General features: G+C 43.1%; 1 protein-coding gene across 2 annotated transcripts in view; it reads right to left on the bottom strand.

Moving 5' to 3' along the window:
• CDHR1 (cadherin related family member 1) overlaps positions 1–6,600 on the bottom strand; it is a 226,927-nt gene extending 220,327 nt beyond the window's left edge. Inside the window, exon 1 of one of the 2 annotated variants that reach the window (XM_040320726.1) lies at positions 6,026–6,600. In XM_040320726.1, coding sequence (XP_040176660.1) covers positions 6,026–6,077 — 52 coding nt within the window. In that variant the 5' untranslated portion in view covers positions 6,078–6,600. The remainder of the gene's footprint in view (positions 1–6,025) is intronic. The other variant, XM_040320725.1, reaches the window with a different exon arrangement.
• Between the last annotated feature and the right edge of the window lie 12,297 nt (positions 6,601–18,897).

The following is an 18,897-nucleotide window of genomic DNA, read 5'->3' as shown; positions in this document are numbered from 1 at the left end:
TTCATCACAAAAGACGACCGTGTGTACGCGGCATTAGAGTACAAAATCAGGACTACAGGTTTGGCTGAAACTACAGGGGGGGGGAACTTGGGGGGGTGCATATTTTAGATAATTGCAAAATAAACAGTATAGCCAGGCAAGGCAAGAATTGTGGGGGGCATCACTAAATGAATCTTTACTATGTAGAATTTAGTTTGACTTCATTTAGAATACTGTGTCCAGTTCTGAAGGCCTCACTTTCAAAAAAATTATTGATAAGACAGAATAAGTGCCGAGACGGACAACACAAATGGTGAAAAGGGGGCATGACTGAAACCTGAAATGCCCTATACACACAAACGGATTTTCCGATAGGATTTTTTTCTGTCTAAAAAATTGAGAACCTGCTCTCTATCTAATTCCGACGGAAAAAGTCTGATGGGGCATACACACGGTCGGAAAATCCGATGAAAAGCTCCCATCGGACTTTTTCCATCGGAAATTCCGACCGTGTGTACAGGGCAAAAGAGTTTAACCACTTGCTTACTGGGCACTTAAACCCCCCTCCTGCCCAGACCAATTTTCAACTTTCAGCGCTCTCACTCTTTGAATGACAATTGCGCAGTCATACAACACTGTACCCAAAATGTTATAATTTTTTCCCACAAATAGAGTTTTCTTTTGGTGGTATTTGATCACCTCTGTGGTTTTTATTTTTAGTTAAAAAAAAAGTAAAAAGACAGAATAAAAAAAAAAAAGGTACAAAACCGTTTTATATTTTGTTATAAAATGTTGCAAACGGGTAATTATTCTCATTCATTGATGTACGCTGATGAGGCTGCACTGATGGTCACCAATAGGCTGCACTGATGGGCACTGATAGGCACCGATGAACTGCACTGGTGGGCACTAAGAGGTGGCATTGGTGGGCACTGAGAGGTGACACTGAAGTGCATTGATAGGTGGCACTGGTGGGCACTGAGAATTGGCACTAATAGGTGGCACTGATAGGTGGCAGTGATGGGCACTGATAGGTGGCAGTGATGGGCACTGATTAACACTGGTAGGTGAGACTGATATGCAGCACTGCTAGGTGGCACTGATTGGCACTACTGGTGGGCATTCATAGGTGGCACTGTTTTGCACTAGTGGTCACTGTGGGCACTGACAGGCGGCACTGATGAGGCGGATGTGCCTCTTCCACTGGGGACCAATGTCCCTTACACAAAAGCCGGTGATCAGCTTTTTATTCTCCTCACGCTTTTAGCGTGAGGAGAAAAAAAATAAAGATTACCGAGCTTTGTTTACATCACGTGATCAGCTGTCATTGGCTGACAGCTGATCATGTGGTAAGGGGCCTGGGACCACCAAACACATGTAAGTGAAAATATAATGATTTATTAAGGTAAGTGAATAATATAAATGCAACCACCTCCAATATGACACAGTGCAATAAACCAACCAACAGACAGAGACCCACAAAAAACAATAGACAGATATGTACAATAAATGGGAAATACCAGAATCATAAACAATAGCCAGGCCAAGATCATACACAAAGGATCAGCAGATAAACAAAGGGCAGTACCAGAAGCACAAACGTAAGCCAGGCCAGGGTCATCAACGAGAGATCAGCAGATGGGGTAAGAAACAACAGAACAGGGAGAGGATGAATGGATCAGACTGCAGGGCAGGGATGCAAGGTAACAGGTGGGACAGGATAGGTATAAGGACAGGGAGACAGGATCAGGTAACAGGAACAGGTTCAGATTATCAGGCAGCAGGTACTAATCAGGGCACAAGGAATATACCAAGGCGATGAGAGCCATCATCAGCTGGGTATTTATGTGCATGTCTGTAATTGGCCTCAAGTAACACCTGAGCACAGGAAGTGCTGTCTGCTCCACACTGCCGGGATACACGCTCTGGTGGACACGGGTACTACGGCCCAAGGATCCAACAGTGCCACCAGAAGGTGAGTCCTCTCATTACAGGTCCTGAGTGTAGGAAGACACCCGCTGGTGGACACTGGTAATGCTTCAGAGCAGACATCCAGCAGAGGTAGTGAGTCAATCAATAGTAAGGTGAAGAGAGACCCTGTAGCCAGACCATTCATTTCAACAACAATCTTTTCATACAATTACACTTGTATGTAATGTATTAAAGGCATGTGATTTTCCAGTATAATCCGGTCTTGTGTAGACATCCAAAAGCCCTGAGGCTACTTATTGGGTGCTGCTACATTTTGAATGTGATGTCAGAAGCCTCAGCAAACACAAGTCACACATAAAAGGTTATATAGCAAGTCACAGGGAGGTGTACAGATGCTGGGCTAGCTCTTAGGTTGGCGACAGTACCTTCAAATGTTTGGGATAAACATTTGTCAATACAAAAATGTAAAACAAATACTTTTTGGTACCTTTGGAAGAGAAATAGTTAGGTATCAAGGACCTAACACTGAAAAAAATAGCATATGCACCCAACTTCTCCACTACCCTTATGTTAACAGACACCACAACCCATATGTGAAAAAAAATTGGGAAAACACTAAACGCCATAGGATCTTAACCCATATTAGCTATGACAATGAAGTGATTGTAAAAAAAAAATTGCATTTTTAAAATAGCAAACATGGTGTAAAATTGCACAGAGCAGCCCTGAACCCCCTTTTATCAGGTCCCCCACTAGGGCTCCTGACTCCTCCTATTCTCAGTGTGCCACTGTAGGAAGCCATTTTCTTTTATGGCATATCTGTGGGCTCGATCCCAAGCTGTGCTATGTCCTATGCCCATGGCTCCCACTGCTATCAATCTGCCTTGTGAGGAGGGAGCTATAAGAAAGAGCAGCTGCTTGGGCTCAGCACTGGATCAAGATCAGACACGGGTATGTATATGGGGGGGCAGGGAGGGGTACTCGTGCAGCACACAATGTTTTTTACCTTAATGCAGAGAGAAAAAGGAAAAAAACTCCATCTTTCCACACACTTTACAAGCTGGCCAAAATGAAAGATGCCCCTCACCAACCTGATGGTTACATGGCTAGATGTGCAGTATAAACTGTAGCAGTGGCTACATACAGTAAACCGCACTGTGTTTCGGGTGCTAGACGTCACTTCCTGTCTCATATCCGGAACACAGACGAGTCTACCGCAGTGGTGCTCAGCCACTCAGATCGAGCAATATATTTTTATCAATGAATAGAAATCTTCCTCTGGCTGAGTCAGAGGTTGTGAGCCCGCCTCTCTGACTCAGCCAATCAGGGGAATACTTTTATTCATTGATAGAATATATTGCTTGATCTGAGGACTTGAGCATTGATGCGGTAGACTCTGTGTTCTGGGTATGAGCTAGGAAGTCTCAGCTCGCACCCGGAACGCCGTGCTGTATGTAGCCGTAGCTACATACAGTTTATACTGCACATCCAGCAGCCTCACAGGTTAGTGAGGGACATATTTCGTGTAAAGTGTGGAAAGATGGAGGTTTTCTTAAAGGTAAAAAGCCCAAGGGTATAACTAGAACCTTCAGGGCCCCAGGACAAGAAACCATGAAGGGTCCGTCTGACTGCCAGCTCGGGCCCTTTACTCCCAACCCAGGGAGGGCCCTTTACACCCATTGCAGGGCCCTTTATTATGATCTTGCGGGGAGACCCTTTCACATATTCTGTAGAGGCCCTGCTGACTGCTGTCTTGCCCCCCCCCATATGGTGGCAGAACACCAGGGCCTGTTTGCAAGTGCAACCTTTGTGACCCTGGTAGTTCCACCACTTGTATTAGTTTTATTTTATTTTTGTTATTTTATTTTTTATTATCCTTTACCATTTTATTTTTTTTACAATTTTTTTTTTTATTTTAGGAGCCCCATTGGGAAGCTTTGGTGAAATATCAGGGGTCTAAACAGACCTCTGATGTTTAATCTTTGAGACTTTGAGACAATCTCCATCTCTGCAGCCTCAGCTTTACAGAATGAATGGGCATAAATAACTATGTACAGAGCTTTCTCTTTATTCACAAATGGAAGCATAGTAAGCACTGTTTACTATGCTGAAGTTATGAATGGACACAGGAGCAATTGGTACTGATCACTCACTGTGTCCATTCAGAAAAAAAGGGGCCAGTAAATTACATATTTACAAGCCCCTTACCCACTCTCCATTCTGATTAGATCCTCTGCAGCAGTTGGCAGGAGAGGGGAGGGGACAAAGGAAGAACATGGGGGCCAGGCAGATGTAAAAGTAGGAGTAAAAAGATTAACAATAGCCAGAGGGGAGGGCCCACCATTTTCCAGACTTTGAGGTTGCTTTGCAGCAGCTGCAGGAAAAAGATGGAGGGCATCAGTTCTTCCATTTGCCACTCCTGCTGCCCCTTCTATCCAGTTGTAGAACAGAAAAGCTGCACAGACACCTCTAGAGGATGGGGCTGGGTAGAAAATGTGACCATGTGACCCCTGTAGTTACACCCCTGGCCTTTTGGCTTTAGAACCACTTTAGTGATATCAGTGAATACAAACTCACCACCATCTACTGTATGTGGCCTCTGGTTAACTGGTGGGATAAAAGGGAAAACTTTTGTAGCCACTGGGATTATAGGGTGAAAATCCCCACTCTCTGTGACATACAGTGAGTGACCTAATCTGGAAGAAGTCGATTTTTAGGACATGTATGCAACACTGAGGTCTGCCAAATGTTCCATCAACATGTCCAGTGCACCAAGCCTTAGGAGGCTTTCAATCACCCCAGTTTTTCTCGAGAGGTCTGCTGAAATTGTACTATAACCATCGAGCAAGCACATACAGAACATAAGCTTCTGGAATTATGTTGGCAAGACTAAAGTAAAAACACAGGCCACACCCATATCTGAAGATTTGTTTCCCTGTTCTGCACACTACTTTTTCTCTTTCTTTATTGCTAGCTCTATCATTATGTTTCATAGTAATATTCTGTTTCAGTAATAGGCATATGACATTATACTTTACAAGCAGGCTCATGTAATTTAATGTATGTGATACATCGAATATAACTGTTTTGCCCATTAACTCAAAAATGAATGGATCTGTGCTTCTGTAAGTGGTAAGACATTTGTGTGCCACCAGTTTACATCTGTACCTGAAAAGTTAGTGATCGAAGGTCCTCCTAAGTATACGGCACCTCATCCCTGGTTAAATTGAATAGAGGGATTGGGAGGGTAGGGAATTATCGTGGTGCCAATTATTATCTGTACCTAAAACTTAAATTAATCTTCAAAAGCCATAGTGAACAAGGATAAAAATATATTTTTTTTCTTGATTTTACATAATACAGCCAAATCATTTTAAAATACTGTATAGGGCACAGAAGGTACATTTGGTTCTCGTAATTTATAATTTATAGTGTGTTTGTCTATTAGAATTCAGTTTAATATACTGTATAGTAAAATAATAATATCCTGTAAACTATAGACAGTTAAACATGCCAGAAAAAGCATAAAATCATAATCAATCATGAAGTGTTTTTTTGACCACGATCTATTCATTTTCAGCAACTTAATCAAAAAAAAAAAAAAAATACACATATTTAACAACTGAATGCACAACAGAAGGCATGTATCCCTTAACACTTTGTTTTAAAATAAAACAACTCTTGGGTATTGTCCTTTTAAACAGTTACATTAAGAGATTAAAAACGAAATACAGTTAAAAAAAAAACACATTAGTACAATATAGCAATTTAAACTGACTATTTTAGTATCTGTTAGGAATAAGAATGTTTATTAGGTTATGAAATTGATAGCTATTTAAAATTACCTGCTTTACTAAGTTTTTACTTTAACTTTAAAACACCCCATTCTTAAAAAGTGATGCCTTGCACATGGATTTGCCTAAGTATTAATATGACAAGTAGGGTAGGGTTCGGGCAATAAGGTTTTCCTCTGCTACAGGCCCTTTAAACTGAAGACGTTAAAACCCATTACAAAACACAGGCTTAACAAAGATGGATTAGTTTTCTTGCCATCAGAGCCTGTCTGTTTCTCTCTGTCGTACACAGGTAAAATACAAATAAAAATTGTACTTACCCGCTAGGCATAGATGAAGAAAAGAAGGTATAAGTTGCCAGGCATTCTTCATTGCCAGAAGCAGACTTGTCACTCTTTCTCGTGTAATAATTTCACTTTACAGATCTGTAGTTGTTGGTGCCATTCAGGACAATGTAAGGGCTCTCTATGCAAGGGGAGGTAACAGATGTTAAGATGCTAATCCGATGACACGTCTTATTTCTCTCCTTCCTACTATCTAATTAGACCAATTAACGAGCAAGTAGCTGAGGGATTTTTTTTTCTTTTATTAAAGAAAATGTTGAATTCACAAGTGGGATATTATTTTTATGTAAACTCCAGCTTTAAATAGACAGACTTATGTAGTACCTACAGTATGGTTATTATGATTCAATATTCACGTGAAGAAATTAAATGTGATGTATGCAGCTAGGGGCTTGGTTCATTAACACTATTCAGGAGCTGAAAAATACACAGATGAGAAATGACTTTAAGAAAAGGATTGGAGAGTAGGGTTAAATGGGTAAGATGGGCAGGCTTAAGTAACCCACAGACATGGGATGACATTTGCCAGATTCAGCAGCTCTCAGGGGAGAGGGTTTATTTGGCAGGTTAGGAAGCCTGACCTGACTGCTCATGCTTCTCTCAGTGTTACACGCACACCAGCAGGGTCGGAATGTGTTTTTCTCCTGATCTCCCTCTCCTCAACATTTTGCACAAACAGTCATATGATCTAAATGTTCTTATTTAAGGCCACACAGCCCAGTGGGAGTGCCAATGGGCAACAGGTTCATACATACATTTCTGACTTCCTTCCGAATTCAGTTATTGGTATGTGTGCTAGGTGGCACTAAATCTATATGTTTATATTTTTATGTGTGCCTTTATTTCTAAAAGTAGCCAGCAGTGAATTGTAATTTGCTGGCAATTTAAACTGTATCATTCATTTTCTTTGTTACATATAGTTACATAGTTGGTGATGTTAAAGTGGATGTAAACCCGATTTATTTATTTTTTGCTGTCACAATGTAGAGTATAAGATTTCCTATGATCAGCTCAGCAGGGGCGGACTGACCATTTGGTCACTCGGGCACTGCCCGAGGGCCCCATGACACTAGGGGCTCCATCAGGGTTGCCAGCCTCAGTAAAACTAGGGACAGCGTGTAAAAATCTGTGTTTTTTTAAAAAATCCCAAGATTATAGCTGCCCTGCCTCTCCAGTACCTTTTCAGTGTGTGTATGTATACTGTATGTGTGTGTGTGTATACTGTATGTGTGTATACTGTGTGGCCCCATAATCTCCTATTGCCCGGGGGCAAGTCCTGGGGAAAAAAGTGTGGGAACTCCCACCCAAGATCCACTCCCCCACCAAAAAAAAAAAAAATGATACGCTCATATGCATAATTACTAAACCGCATTTTTTTTTTCGATCCACTGTACCTTAGAAATTATTTTATGTTACTGGCCGCTTCCTGTATATGTTCCCAGGAGACATTGCGGAGTTCTGCAGTTATTGCGTGATTTAGAAAGAACTTGCTTCTTTCTAAATCCTGCGATAACTCGCGGCAGACCTCAGCAATGTCTCCTGGGAACAATGACAAAAGCTCCCAGGAGACATTGCGGCATCGAGGAAGTGACGGAATACCTGCACACTACCCGATGAATCCATATACAGGAAGCGGCCAGTTACATAAAGGATTACTAAGGTTCACCTGCCCCTGACAGTGACTCGAGCTGGGCATTGCCGCTTAGTGAAGGATTGGCTCGGGCAGCTCGGCTGCTCTCGGCTGCTCTAGTCCTGCAAAGGGAACTGAGTTCCTGCTGTGAAAAAAGTGCAGGAACTCCGTTCCCACACGTTCCCGCAGGACTTGAGCCCTGCCGGGGGCCCCATAATCTCCTATCGCCCGGGGGCCCCATGAGTTGTCAGTCCGCCCCTGGTGCTCAGTCTTGCCACAAAGAGTTAATCCAGCTCTGAGCAATTCCATCCCTGCCAGGTCCCCCTCATGGTTCATTGGTGATCGGCTCATGCAAGTGAGTATCAGTTTTCCATGCCTATTTTTTGTACTTGCATGGATGTTCTATTCCATGCAACAGGTTTATCAATGTTAAAATTGTACTATTATACTAATGTCTAAATATGTTAATTTTATAGACGCGTGTATGCTTTAGATGACATTCAGCCTATGAAGAAGGATCTAGGGGTCTGAAACATGTCAGGCGTCATCTTCTACAGCTAAGTGCAATAGCCCTTCATACCAGAGGGCATTTACATTCATGCCTGTATTTTTGTACTGTAATTGATCTTACCTTTTTCCTACTGTATAGATTATCAAATGTTTCTAATAAACAATATTTTTTAAATACTCACCTTGTCTGTCCTAAAAATCCTGAGGGGTTATGCTGTGCCTATGAGCACTAGGTTTGTTTTTTCGTTCATTGGATTGGCTAGACCAGGCCATACACACACTGTCAATCTTCTATCTTTTAGTATATATTCCTTCATATAGATGGCAGCTCACTTCCACATAGAATGTCAGGGCCACAAAAGAATAAAAAAGTGGCCCCATGGGATTGTCACCCCTAACACCCATTTGTTTAATAAATACATTGTACTCTTAATAGAGGGCTATGATAATTGTTAAGTACATGTCTCTCTATGGCTGCTTTGCTGGTTCTTTCTGTTTTGTGTTTCAGGTGACAAGCTGCCTGCTGTTGCTAGGAAGATTTACCTCAGCTGCAGAGCACTGGATTGGTGACAAATACTTTGGCGGGAAACATCTAGCCAATGAGTGTAACCTTTTACTTATATCCTCTCCTGTCACTGGGCGGAGTCAGCATTTACCTCAGGTCTGTCAGTTGGACTCACCTCTGGATTCTCCTCAGCCTTCCTTCTGGATCTATTGACCTGCTCTCCCACCCTCCCTCCCCTTTATTTTCCCTTGTCGCGGCCCCTCTTTATGTGAGTAACGTCGCCCACTTTGTGGGTGGACAGTGGTTGGTAAACTGGTATTTGGTTGGTATAAGATATTACTGTTTGAGTCTTAGTGACTAAGCATGTTGGTCCTATACTTTTCAACAATCCTTGTGTGTTTTATTTTATATTTTAGGTATGTTCTTATGGCATGATTGGTGTTAATGGAGTGTACAATCCCATGTTAACAGTGTTATATAGTTATACATAGTTGTAAATCCACCATTAATCATGTTGCCGCCTGCCAACTCGCTGAAATAAACAATTTGACACACCCAGCCCAGCATATACTGGTGGTACTGCTTGCCAATATGACAACTCCCTGAGCTGTCATTGGCTATTTAACCACTTAAGCCCCGGACCAATATGCAGCCTAAAGACCCAAGGTGTTTTTACAGTTCGGGACTGCGTCGCTTTAACAGACAATTGCGCGGTCGTGCGACGTGGCTCCCAAACAAAATTGGCGTCCTTTTTTCCCCACAAATAGAGCTTTCTTTTGGTGGTATTTGATCACATCTGTGGTTTTTAGTTTTTGCGCTATAAACAAAAATAGAGCGAAAATTTTGAAAAAAATGCAATATTTTTTACTTTTTGCTATAATAAATATCCCCCAAAAACATATATAAAAAATTTTTTTTTCCTCAGTTTAGGCCGATACGTATTCTTCTACATATTTTTAGTAAAAAAAATCACAATAAGCGTTTATCGATTGGTTTGCGCAAAATTTATAGCGTTTACAAAATAGGGGATAGTTTTATTGCATTTTTATGAATTTTTTTTTTTTTACTACTAATGGCGGCGATCAGCAATTTTTTTCGTGACTGCGACATTATGGCGGACACTTCGGACAATTTTGACACATTTTTGGGACCATTGTCATTTTCACAGCAAAAAATGCATTTAAATTGCATTCTTTATTGTGAAAATGACAGTTGCAGTTTGGGAGTTAACCACAGGTGGCGCTGTAGGAGTTAGGGTGCACCTAGTATGTGTTTACAACTGTAGGGGGGTGTGGCTGTAGGAATGACGTCATCGATCGTGTCTTCCCTATAAAGGGAATGACGCGATCGATGCGCCGACACAGTGAAGCACGGGGAAGCCGTGTTTACACACGGCTCTCCCCGTTCTTCAGCTCCGGGGAGCGATCGCGACGGAGCGGCTATAAACAAATAGCCGCGCCGTGGTCCCGGATCGCTCCCCGAGCGGACCCGACCTCCGCATGTAGCGGGGGGGGTCCCGATCGGACCCCCCACCCGCTAATAGGCGAGGACGTACATGTACGCCCATGTGCCTGTACGTGCCATATTGTGGACGTATATGTACATGCGGGGGTCGGGAACTGGTTAAAGGGGAGTTCCACCCACAATTTCACTTTTTAAATATAAATACCCCTGTAATACACAAGCTTAATGTAGTCTAGTAAAGTAAGTCTGTAAACTAAGGTCCGTTTTGTTAGGTTGTTAGAGCATTTAGTTAGTTTATAATCTAGAAATAGACCGTGGCCATCTTAAGTGTGGGCATCATGAAGCCAGACTGTATGACTTCCTGGATTTCAGCCTTGCAGATCTCGCACATGCTCAGTGCTGCACAAGCGATGTAATAGGTTTCAGTCAGGTTTCCATAGCAACGGGAGTGTCAGAGGAAGTTGCCGCCCCTTCTCTATGCAAATAGGCTATTTGCAAGGACTACTGGGATACATGATGCCTATCCTAGAAACCCTTGCAAATAGCCTTGTGACTTAATAGCCTAGGCCAGTGATGGCGAACGCGTGGCACGCGTGCCGCTCCCGGCACGGCAAGCTGTTTCGGTGGGCACGCCATGAAATGAAAGCATACAGTGGAAAATCTAATTGTCCACACCGCACTGCAAACTACATCCCCCATAGTTCTATCTATTGGCTAGCGGTGACGTACCTGAGTGGGAGTGACAAAGAATAAGCGACGGGGGGGGGTGACGTACGCACGCTAATCCAATCCACACTGCACCCACCAATCAGCGGCTAGCTGCCGAAATAATCAGATCTGCGCTTCTAATATTTGCTTCACCCACCAGCCAATCAGTATTGCTGTTACCCGCCCTCCTCCAGCAGCCCGCCACATTTGACAAGAAGATGCAGGCAGAGATGAAAGCGTGGCTGTGCTGTATTGAGGTGGGCGGGAGTGTGCTCTGCTCGGCTCTGTTCCCTGCACTTGCCGTGTTGTAGAGAGCCTGCTTCTCCTCTGTCAGGACTAGTGTTGCTCACGAATATTCGCATTGCGAATATTCGACTCGAATATAGCATATTCGAGAAATCGCGCTATATTTCGAATTTCGCGGTGAATATTCGCAATTCCGAATATTCGCATTTTTTCAATTTGATTTTTAAAACAGATCACATCCTATCGACGTCTAAAAGCATTGCTGGTATGATTAGAGACCCTGGGCCGAGTAGCTAAGCTGAGGCGATCCTATTATGTTGCCAAATTGAAAAAAAAAAAATTGCGATTTTTCGCTATTGCGAATGCGAAAATGATTGCGAATTTTCGATAACTGTGGTAGGAGAACTCTGATTGTCTCTGATGCAAAAGGGGGGGGCTTTGTGTATGTGTATGTGTATGTTATGAATATTTGTATGTTTGATATTATTATTTTTTGTAAGAAGGAAAAAATTGCGCATACCTTAAAAAAGGGGAGAATACAGCAGCAACTCAAAAATGTTATACAACATAAATTAATACAAGACAGAAAATGGAGTCGCTCTACAAGAATAAAAAATATGTCTAGTGACAAGACATGTGGGCAAATTATAAAATAAGCAAGCGCAAATAACTTGTGAAATACACAGTGAAACAAATATATAAAGAAATATAGTCCCAATAATAGAAAAATAATCTTTCATAAAAATGTCTTTGATATGTGAAGTGAAAAAAAGTCCAAAGCATGCAGCATGAACGTGTTCAATCTTCAAGGTGTTTGATTGACAAACGGCTGTGACAGATGGATAGAGTAAAGAATCACCACCAATGCAAAACACTTTTTATTTTCTATTGTAAAATATCAAGAATATTCTGAGCCAATCAGAGTGCTCCTTCCGCATTTGCCGAATATTCGCAATTATTTTGTATTGTAAAATATCAAGAATATTCTGAGCCAATCAGAGTGCTCCTTCTGCATTTGCCGAATATTCGCAATTATTTTGTATTGTAAAATATCAAGAATATTCTGAGCCAATCAGAGTGCTCCTTCTGCATTTGCCGAATATTCGCAATTATTTTGTATTGTAAAATATCAAGAATATTCTGAGCCAATCAGAGTGCTCCTTCCGCATTTGCCGAATATTCGCAATTATTTTGTATTGTAAAATATCACGAATATTCTGAGCCAATCAGAGTGCTCCTACAGCATTTCTCGAAATTGCGCAATAAATATCGCATTCGCATGTTGCGATATTTCGATAAAATATCACGAATATTCTGAGCCAATCAGAGCGCTCCTCCAGCATTTCTCGAAATTGCGCAATAAATATCGCATTCGCATGTTGCGATATTTCGATAAAATATCACGAATATTCTGAGCCAATCAGAGTGCTCCTACCGCAGTTATCAAAAAATCGCAATTATTTTCGCATTCGCAATAGCGAAAAATCGCAATCATTTACTTTCGATAAAATATCACGAATATTCGAATTTAGCGAATATATCTCGAATATTCGAATATATATTCGAGATATATCGCGAAATCGAATATGGCATATTCTGCTCAACACTAGTCAGGACCAGAGCTGCTGTGACTCTGACAAGAGCCATCACAGAGCAGGCTTTCTGTGATGGCCCCCCCTTCTCCGGTCAGCAGCACCAGCAGAGAGACCTTCCTCGGCAGGACTGAGTGGTTTGCAGAAGGGGACTGAATTACAGGTAATCATTGTTCAGTAACTTTTCATTATGCAGCTATTTTTCAGTGTGCAGTCATTTTTCAGTGTGCAGTATGTTTTATTATGCAGTCAGTTTTCAGTGTGCAGTAATTTTTCAGTGTGCAGTCATTTTTCAGTGTGCAGTATGTTTTCAGTGTGCAGTCATTTTTCAGTGTGCAGTATGTTTTATTATGCAGTAATTTTTCAGTGTGCAGTCATTTTTCAGTGTGCAGTATGTTTTATTATGCAGTCAGTTTTCAGTGTGCAGTAATTTTTCAGTGTGCAGTAATTTTTCAGTGTGCAGTCATTTTTCAGTGTGCAGTCATTTTTCAGTGTGCAGTATGTTTTATTATGCAGTCAGTTTTCATTATGCAGTATGTTTTCATTATGCAGTATGTTTTCATTATGCAGTATGTTTTCATTATGCAGTATGTTTTCATTATGCAGTATGTTTTCATTATGCAGTATGTTTTCATTATGCAGTATGTTTTCAGTGTGCAGTCATTTTTCAGTGTGCAGTATGTTTTCATTGTGCAGTAACCGAATGTAATTCTGAAACCTACATTCTGAACAAATTTGGCTGAAACGTAAATTTTTGGTCCTTTTGGGGTGAATTAAGAGGGATGATCAGTCCCATCCTCTGTACAGAGACGCTGGCAGGTTTAATTCTGTGTTGGCACTTTGAAAGAAATAAGTTGGTTTTGTCGCGGTTTGGGCACTCGGGCTCAAAAAGGTTCGCCATCACTGGCCTAGGCTAATAAGGAGGAGGAAGTAATGAAGGACTACAAAATAAAGGTATTTACAATCAACAAAATAAATAAAAATTGTCCATTCTGAACACTATGAGATTAGGGCATGCAGCACAGACAAACATAAAAAAATGGGTGGAACTCCACTTTAAGGCAAAGGGCAGGGATAATAGTGACATCATTGCCCAAATATTACCAGTGACCATATTTGGGCAATGATGTCACTGCCATCCTAGCCCCTTTGCTTACATAGTCAGGAATTCCAGGCCATGTAAGCAATATGCTAGTAACAGTGACAGTTGCTAAGGATGCTGCAGTAGGATATTTAGGTTTTGTGCTGACCTAGGCCTGACTAAACTTGTGCACCCCCTAATTTAAATATGACCCACCCCTTTCTGTCAAGACAACACCCCTGAAATTTTTCGAGGGGGGACACTAGTTGAGGGCCTGGGGGGGGGTGAGAATGAATTGCCCTAATTTGCATAGATTTCCTCTCACTTCCTGTGTGGCTATGGGGCAGGAAGTGAAAGGAAATCTCTGCAATGGTACAGGAATGGTAAAAAATAAGCTGACAGGGGCTTTAACCCTCCCTAGTCCAGGATGATAGGAAAGTCAAAATTAGAAACAGCGCTAGACTATGGGAGCGCTCGACTAATTTGCCTCTCAGCCCAGTCCGCCCTATAAGACTGGCACTACACTAATAGTGTATCGCAAGCCAGTGGGGACTCTTTTCGTGCCGCCCCCCTGCAAAGTGCTGGCCTAGGCCAGGATACAGCATTAGGATGCTGGTATATTTTGTTATTAATAAAATAACTTTAATACATGTGGGGAAAAGGGTTGAAAATAGCAATGTCAACATTGGGTGCAAGCTTGTGTTGGTTTGCCTTTAAAATTATATAGTTGCTGTTTGGACATCTTTTTTTATAATAACATAAAATACCTCTAATAATAAAATGCACCAACAATTAGGAAAAACAATGGAAAATAATTTATTTATATCTATTTTATATTTTCTTTTCTTTAACATTTATGAATAGATTTGTGTGTTAACAAATCCATTCACAGTATTTAGCTGTAAAGTGAGTAGAGTGGAGAGTCACTGGCCCGGATTCAGATAGAGATACAACGGCGTATCTCTGAGTTCCGTCCGTCGTATATATGTGCCTGATTCATAGAATCAGGTTCCGCATAGATCTCCCTACGATCCGGCAGGTGTAAGTGACTTACACCGTCGGATCTTAGGCTGCAATTCCAGGCTGGCCGGGAACGACGGCCATACTTAACATTGGTTGCCCCTCATATAGCAGGGGCAACTTTACGCCGCGCAAACCTAACGTAAACGTCGTAACTTCACTGCGTCGACCGCGCGTACATTCGGGAATTCGCGTATTTAGCTAATTTGCATACTCGACGGGGAAAACGAGGCGACACCTAGCGGGGAAAAAAAATTGCATTTAAGATCGGACAGCGTAAGAGCCTTACGCCTGTCGGATCTAATGGATATCTATGCGTAACTGATTCTAAGGATAAATCCTCTGGCAGATTTTGATCTGATGGTTGTACTAACCATCAGATCGAAATCCGCGCGGAATCCATCCGCGGTGACGTGTCGCGCCGTCGCCGCGATGATGACGCGGCGACGTGCGCAACGCTGAAAGATAAAGACTTCCACGCATGCGTCGAATCATTACGACGCATGCGAGGGAGAGGAGCGGACGGATTGATCCGGTGAGTCTGTACAGACCACCGGATCAATTCGCTGGACAGGATTCCAGCGGATAGATTTCTTAGCATGCTAAGAAATTTTTATCCGCTGGAAATCCGTCGGCTGGAATTTTTTCCGCCGATAAATGTCCGCTCGGACGTACACACCACCGGATCTATCCGCTGGAACTGATCTGCGGATAAATCCCAGCGGATAGATCCGGTCGTGTGTATGAGGCCTTAGAATCAGTCGCATAGATACGACGGCCCAGATTAGGACTTACGACGGCGTACATGGCGTTGCGCCGTTGTAAGCCCTTTGAGAATCTGGGCCCTGGTCCTTAGCCTAACCCCTGAAAATACAGCCTCCTCCCCAACACTACACACTTAGGGCCAGATCCTCGTAGCGTGGCGCATTCAGGGGAGGGCTGGCAGGGAGGGCAGGGTTGAAATCTCCCCCCGGGCTGGTGACACTATGCACAGCCACCGGCCGCCACTACCAAATGCTGTTTTTGCAGAGCAGGAATATGCCTGCTGGAGCTCTGTTAACACAGGTCACGGCCGCTGTTCACCTCCCACTGTGCAGCCGTGCCTGTGTCAGCTCCAAGGTAGATGGCTGCAGAGCTGAGCTTTGTCTCGTCTCACACATAGCTCAGCCTCAGCGCACACCAGCGCTGACATCCCCTTCTCTCTCTGCACAGACACGAGGACTCTGATGTAAGGGGGCCTCTGTGTGGACTCTGATGTAAGGGGGGCCTCTGTGCGGACTCTGATGTAAGGGGGGCCTCTGTGCGGACTCTGATGTAAGGGGGCCTCTGTGTGGACTCTGATGTAAGGGGGCCTCTGTGTGGACTCTGATGTAAGGGGGGCCTCTGTGTGGACTCTGATGTAAGGGGGGCCTCTGTGTGGACTCTGATGTAAGGGGGGCCTCTGTGTGGACTCTGATGTAAGGGGGGCCTCTGTGTGGACTCTGATGTAAGGGGGGCCTCTGTGTGGACTCTGATATAAGGGGGGCCTTTGTGCGGTCTCTGATGTAAGGGGGTTCTGTGCGGATTCTTGTGATCATGAAAAATCTTAGACTGTTTTCCTTGATCCATCACTTTTATCACGCTCTATGGGCAACTTGACTGGACTTGCCCCCCCAGTCCTAAGGCTGCCAGCCCTCCCCTGGGCGCATTGTTCCGTCCGGCGTAGCGTATCTCTGATACACTACGCCGCCGTAACTTACACTATGCCGCCGTAACTTACATCGTATTTTCCTTATCCTGAAAGAATTTGCGCCGTAAGTTATGGCGGCATAGTGTAACTTTGTCGGCGTAAGGGCGCGCAATTCAAATGGATGTTATGGGGGCGTGTTTTATGTTAATACGTCTTGACCCGACGTAAATTACGTATTTTTTTAACGGCGCATGCGCCGTCCGTGGGGGTATCCCAGTGCGCATGCTCGAAATTAACCCGCAACAAGCCAATGCTTACGACGTGAACGTCATTCTACGCAAAGCCCTATTCGCGAATGACTTACGCAAACAACGTAAAATCTTCAAAATTTGACGCGGGAACGACGTCCATACTTAACATAGGATACGCCTCATATAGCAGGGGTAACTATACGCCGAAAAAAGCCTTACCGAAACAACATGAAAAAATGCGCAGGCCAGACGTACATTCGTGGATCGCCGTATCAAGCTAATTTGCATACTTGACGCGGAAATCGACGGAAACGCCACCTAGCGGCCAGCGTAAATATGCACCTTAGATCCGACGGCGTACTAAGACGTACGCCAGTCGGATCTAGCCCAGATTCAGGCGTATCTTGTTTTGTGGATACAAAACAAAGATACGCCGGAGCAAACTAGAAGTTACGCGGCGTATTAATAGATACGCCAGCGTAACTTCTTTGAGGATCTGGCCCTTAATGTTTAACCCCCACTACACTCTTAACATTTACCCCCAAACTCTAAATTGAGCACCTAACACCTAAGCTTGGTACATCGAATTTCAATCCATGTGTAGCCCTGGAAAACCAGCATGCGATCAGCCAATGTACCCACTGGCTACAGCCCTGATCAGTTTATTCTGACGGGGGGAGGTTTGTCCGCTATCAGAATACAATAATGCAGCGAGGGAGATTCCTCATCAACCTCGCTTGTATGGATGCAGGAATATGTGAGGGTTGTTGTTTTCCAAACCCATGGTTGATAGTGTGTATCCAGCTTAAGTACCTAATGCACTGAACCTCAACACTAACCTAATCTCAACACTAACTTAATTAAATCACTTCCAGACTGGGCCAATTCTGGCATTCCTCTCCTACATGTAAAAAACATAGAACCCCCAAACATTATATATTTTTTTTAGCAGAAGCCCTAGAAAATAAAATGATGGGCGTTGCATATTTTATTGTCACATATTTGCGCAGCGGTTTTTTAAACGCAATTTTTTTTAAACTGAAATACATTTTTATACAGCAAGCTGCATTTTTCTGCACTGCAAATGCACAGAAACGAGTGCAAATGCAAGTAAATGCACAAAAATGCATTGCAATGCAGTGTTTTGCACATGGAACCCCAAGGAAGAAAGAAGATGTAAGTGACCTCAAAGGAAACGGCTTAATAAAAATGCACTGCAGATGCATGCAAAAGCATGTAAAAAATGTGTCAAATGCTCATCACTGCACGTAAGCCCTTAACCAATCATCTAGCAATGGATACAAAGTTTCCTCTGATTGGCTGAGTCAGAGGTTGTGATGACACAGCCAATCAGAGGAAGCTTTTTGTTCATTACTGGAGACAAGAAGTCTCTGCTCGAACCCGCAACACAGTGGGGTATGCTTTATGTAGCCTCAGCTACATTCTATTTATACAGCACATTCACCGGGCTCACATATTAGTGAGGGACAGAAACCAAAGGAAACGTACCCCCCGGTACTGCAGCACTTTAAGGGCAAACTCTTGGAGACAGTGTATAGTAAAAAAAAAAGTTTTTAATATTTAAAGATTAAAAAACATAGGGCCAGATCCTCAAAAGGGATACGCCGGCATAACTGCTGTTACGCCGTCGTATCCCTGTTTCTAACTATGGAACTGATCCACAGAATCAGTTTTCCATAGTTAGACAGAAGATCCGGCATGTGTAAGAGACTTACACTGCCGGATCTTAGGATGCATTACCGCATCCGCCGCTGGGGGCATTTTGTGTCGAAATGCCGCCTCGGGTATGCAAATTAGCACTTACGGAGATCCACGAAGTTTTTCAGCTTCGTTTTTTCTCCGTAAGTTTTAGTTTGCAAACGCAAAATTAGGGCTGCTCTTACAAAGTGTAAACTGTTTACACCATGTAAAAGCAGACCCTTCTGTCCAGCGACGCTATCGCGCCGTATCTTTTTTTTTTCCCGACGCAACTTTATTGACCCGTCGCAATCCACAAAGCTCGGCGTAACGTAATTTTGCGCTATGCACGTCGGGAAAATGACATCACGAGCATGCGCAGTACGGCCGGTGCGGGAGCGCGCCTAATTTAAATGGGAATCGCCCCCATGAAAAGAGGAACGCCTTGCGCCGGCGGAATTTAAGTTACACAGC

Source organism: Rana temporaria, chromosome 8 (genome assembly GCF_905171775.1).
Source record: "Rana temporaria chromosome 8, aRanTem1.1, whole genome shotgun sequence".
In the NCBI taxonomy this organism is placed as follows: Eukaryota; Metazoa; Chordata; class Amphibia; order Anura; family Ranidae; genus Rana; species Rana temporaria.
Note: the sequence above shows the minus strand (reverse complement) of the source record. Positions and strands in the feature narration are given on the sequence as shown.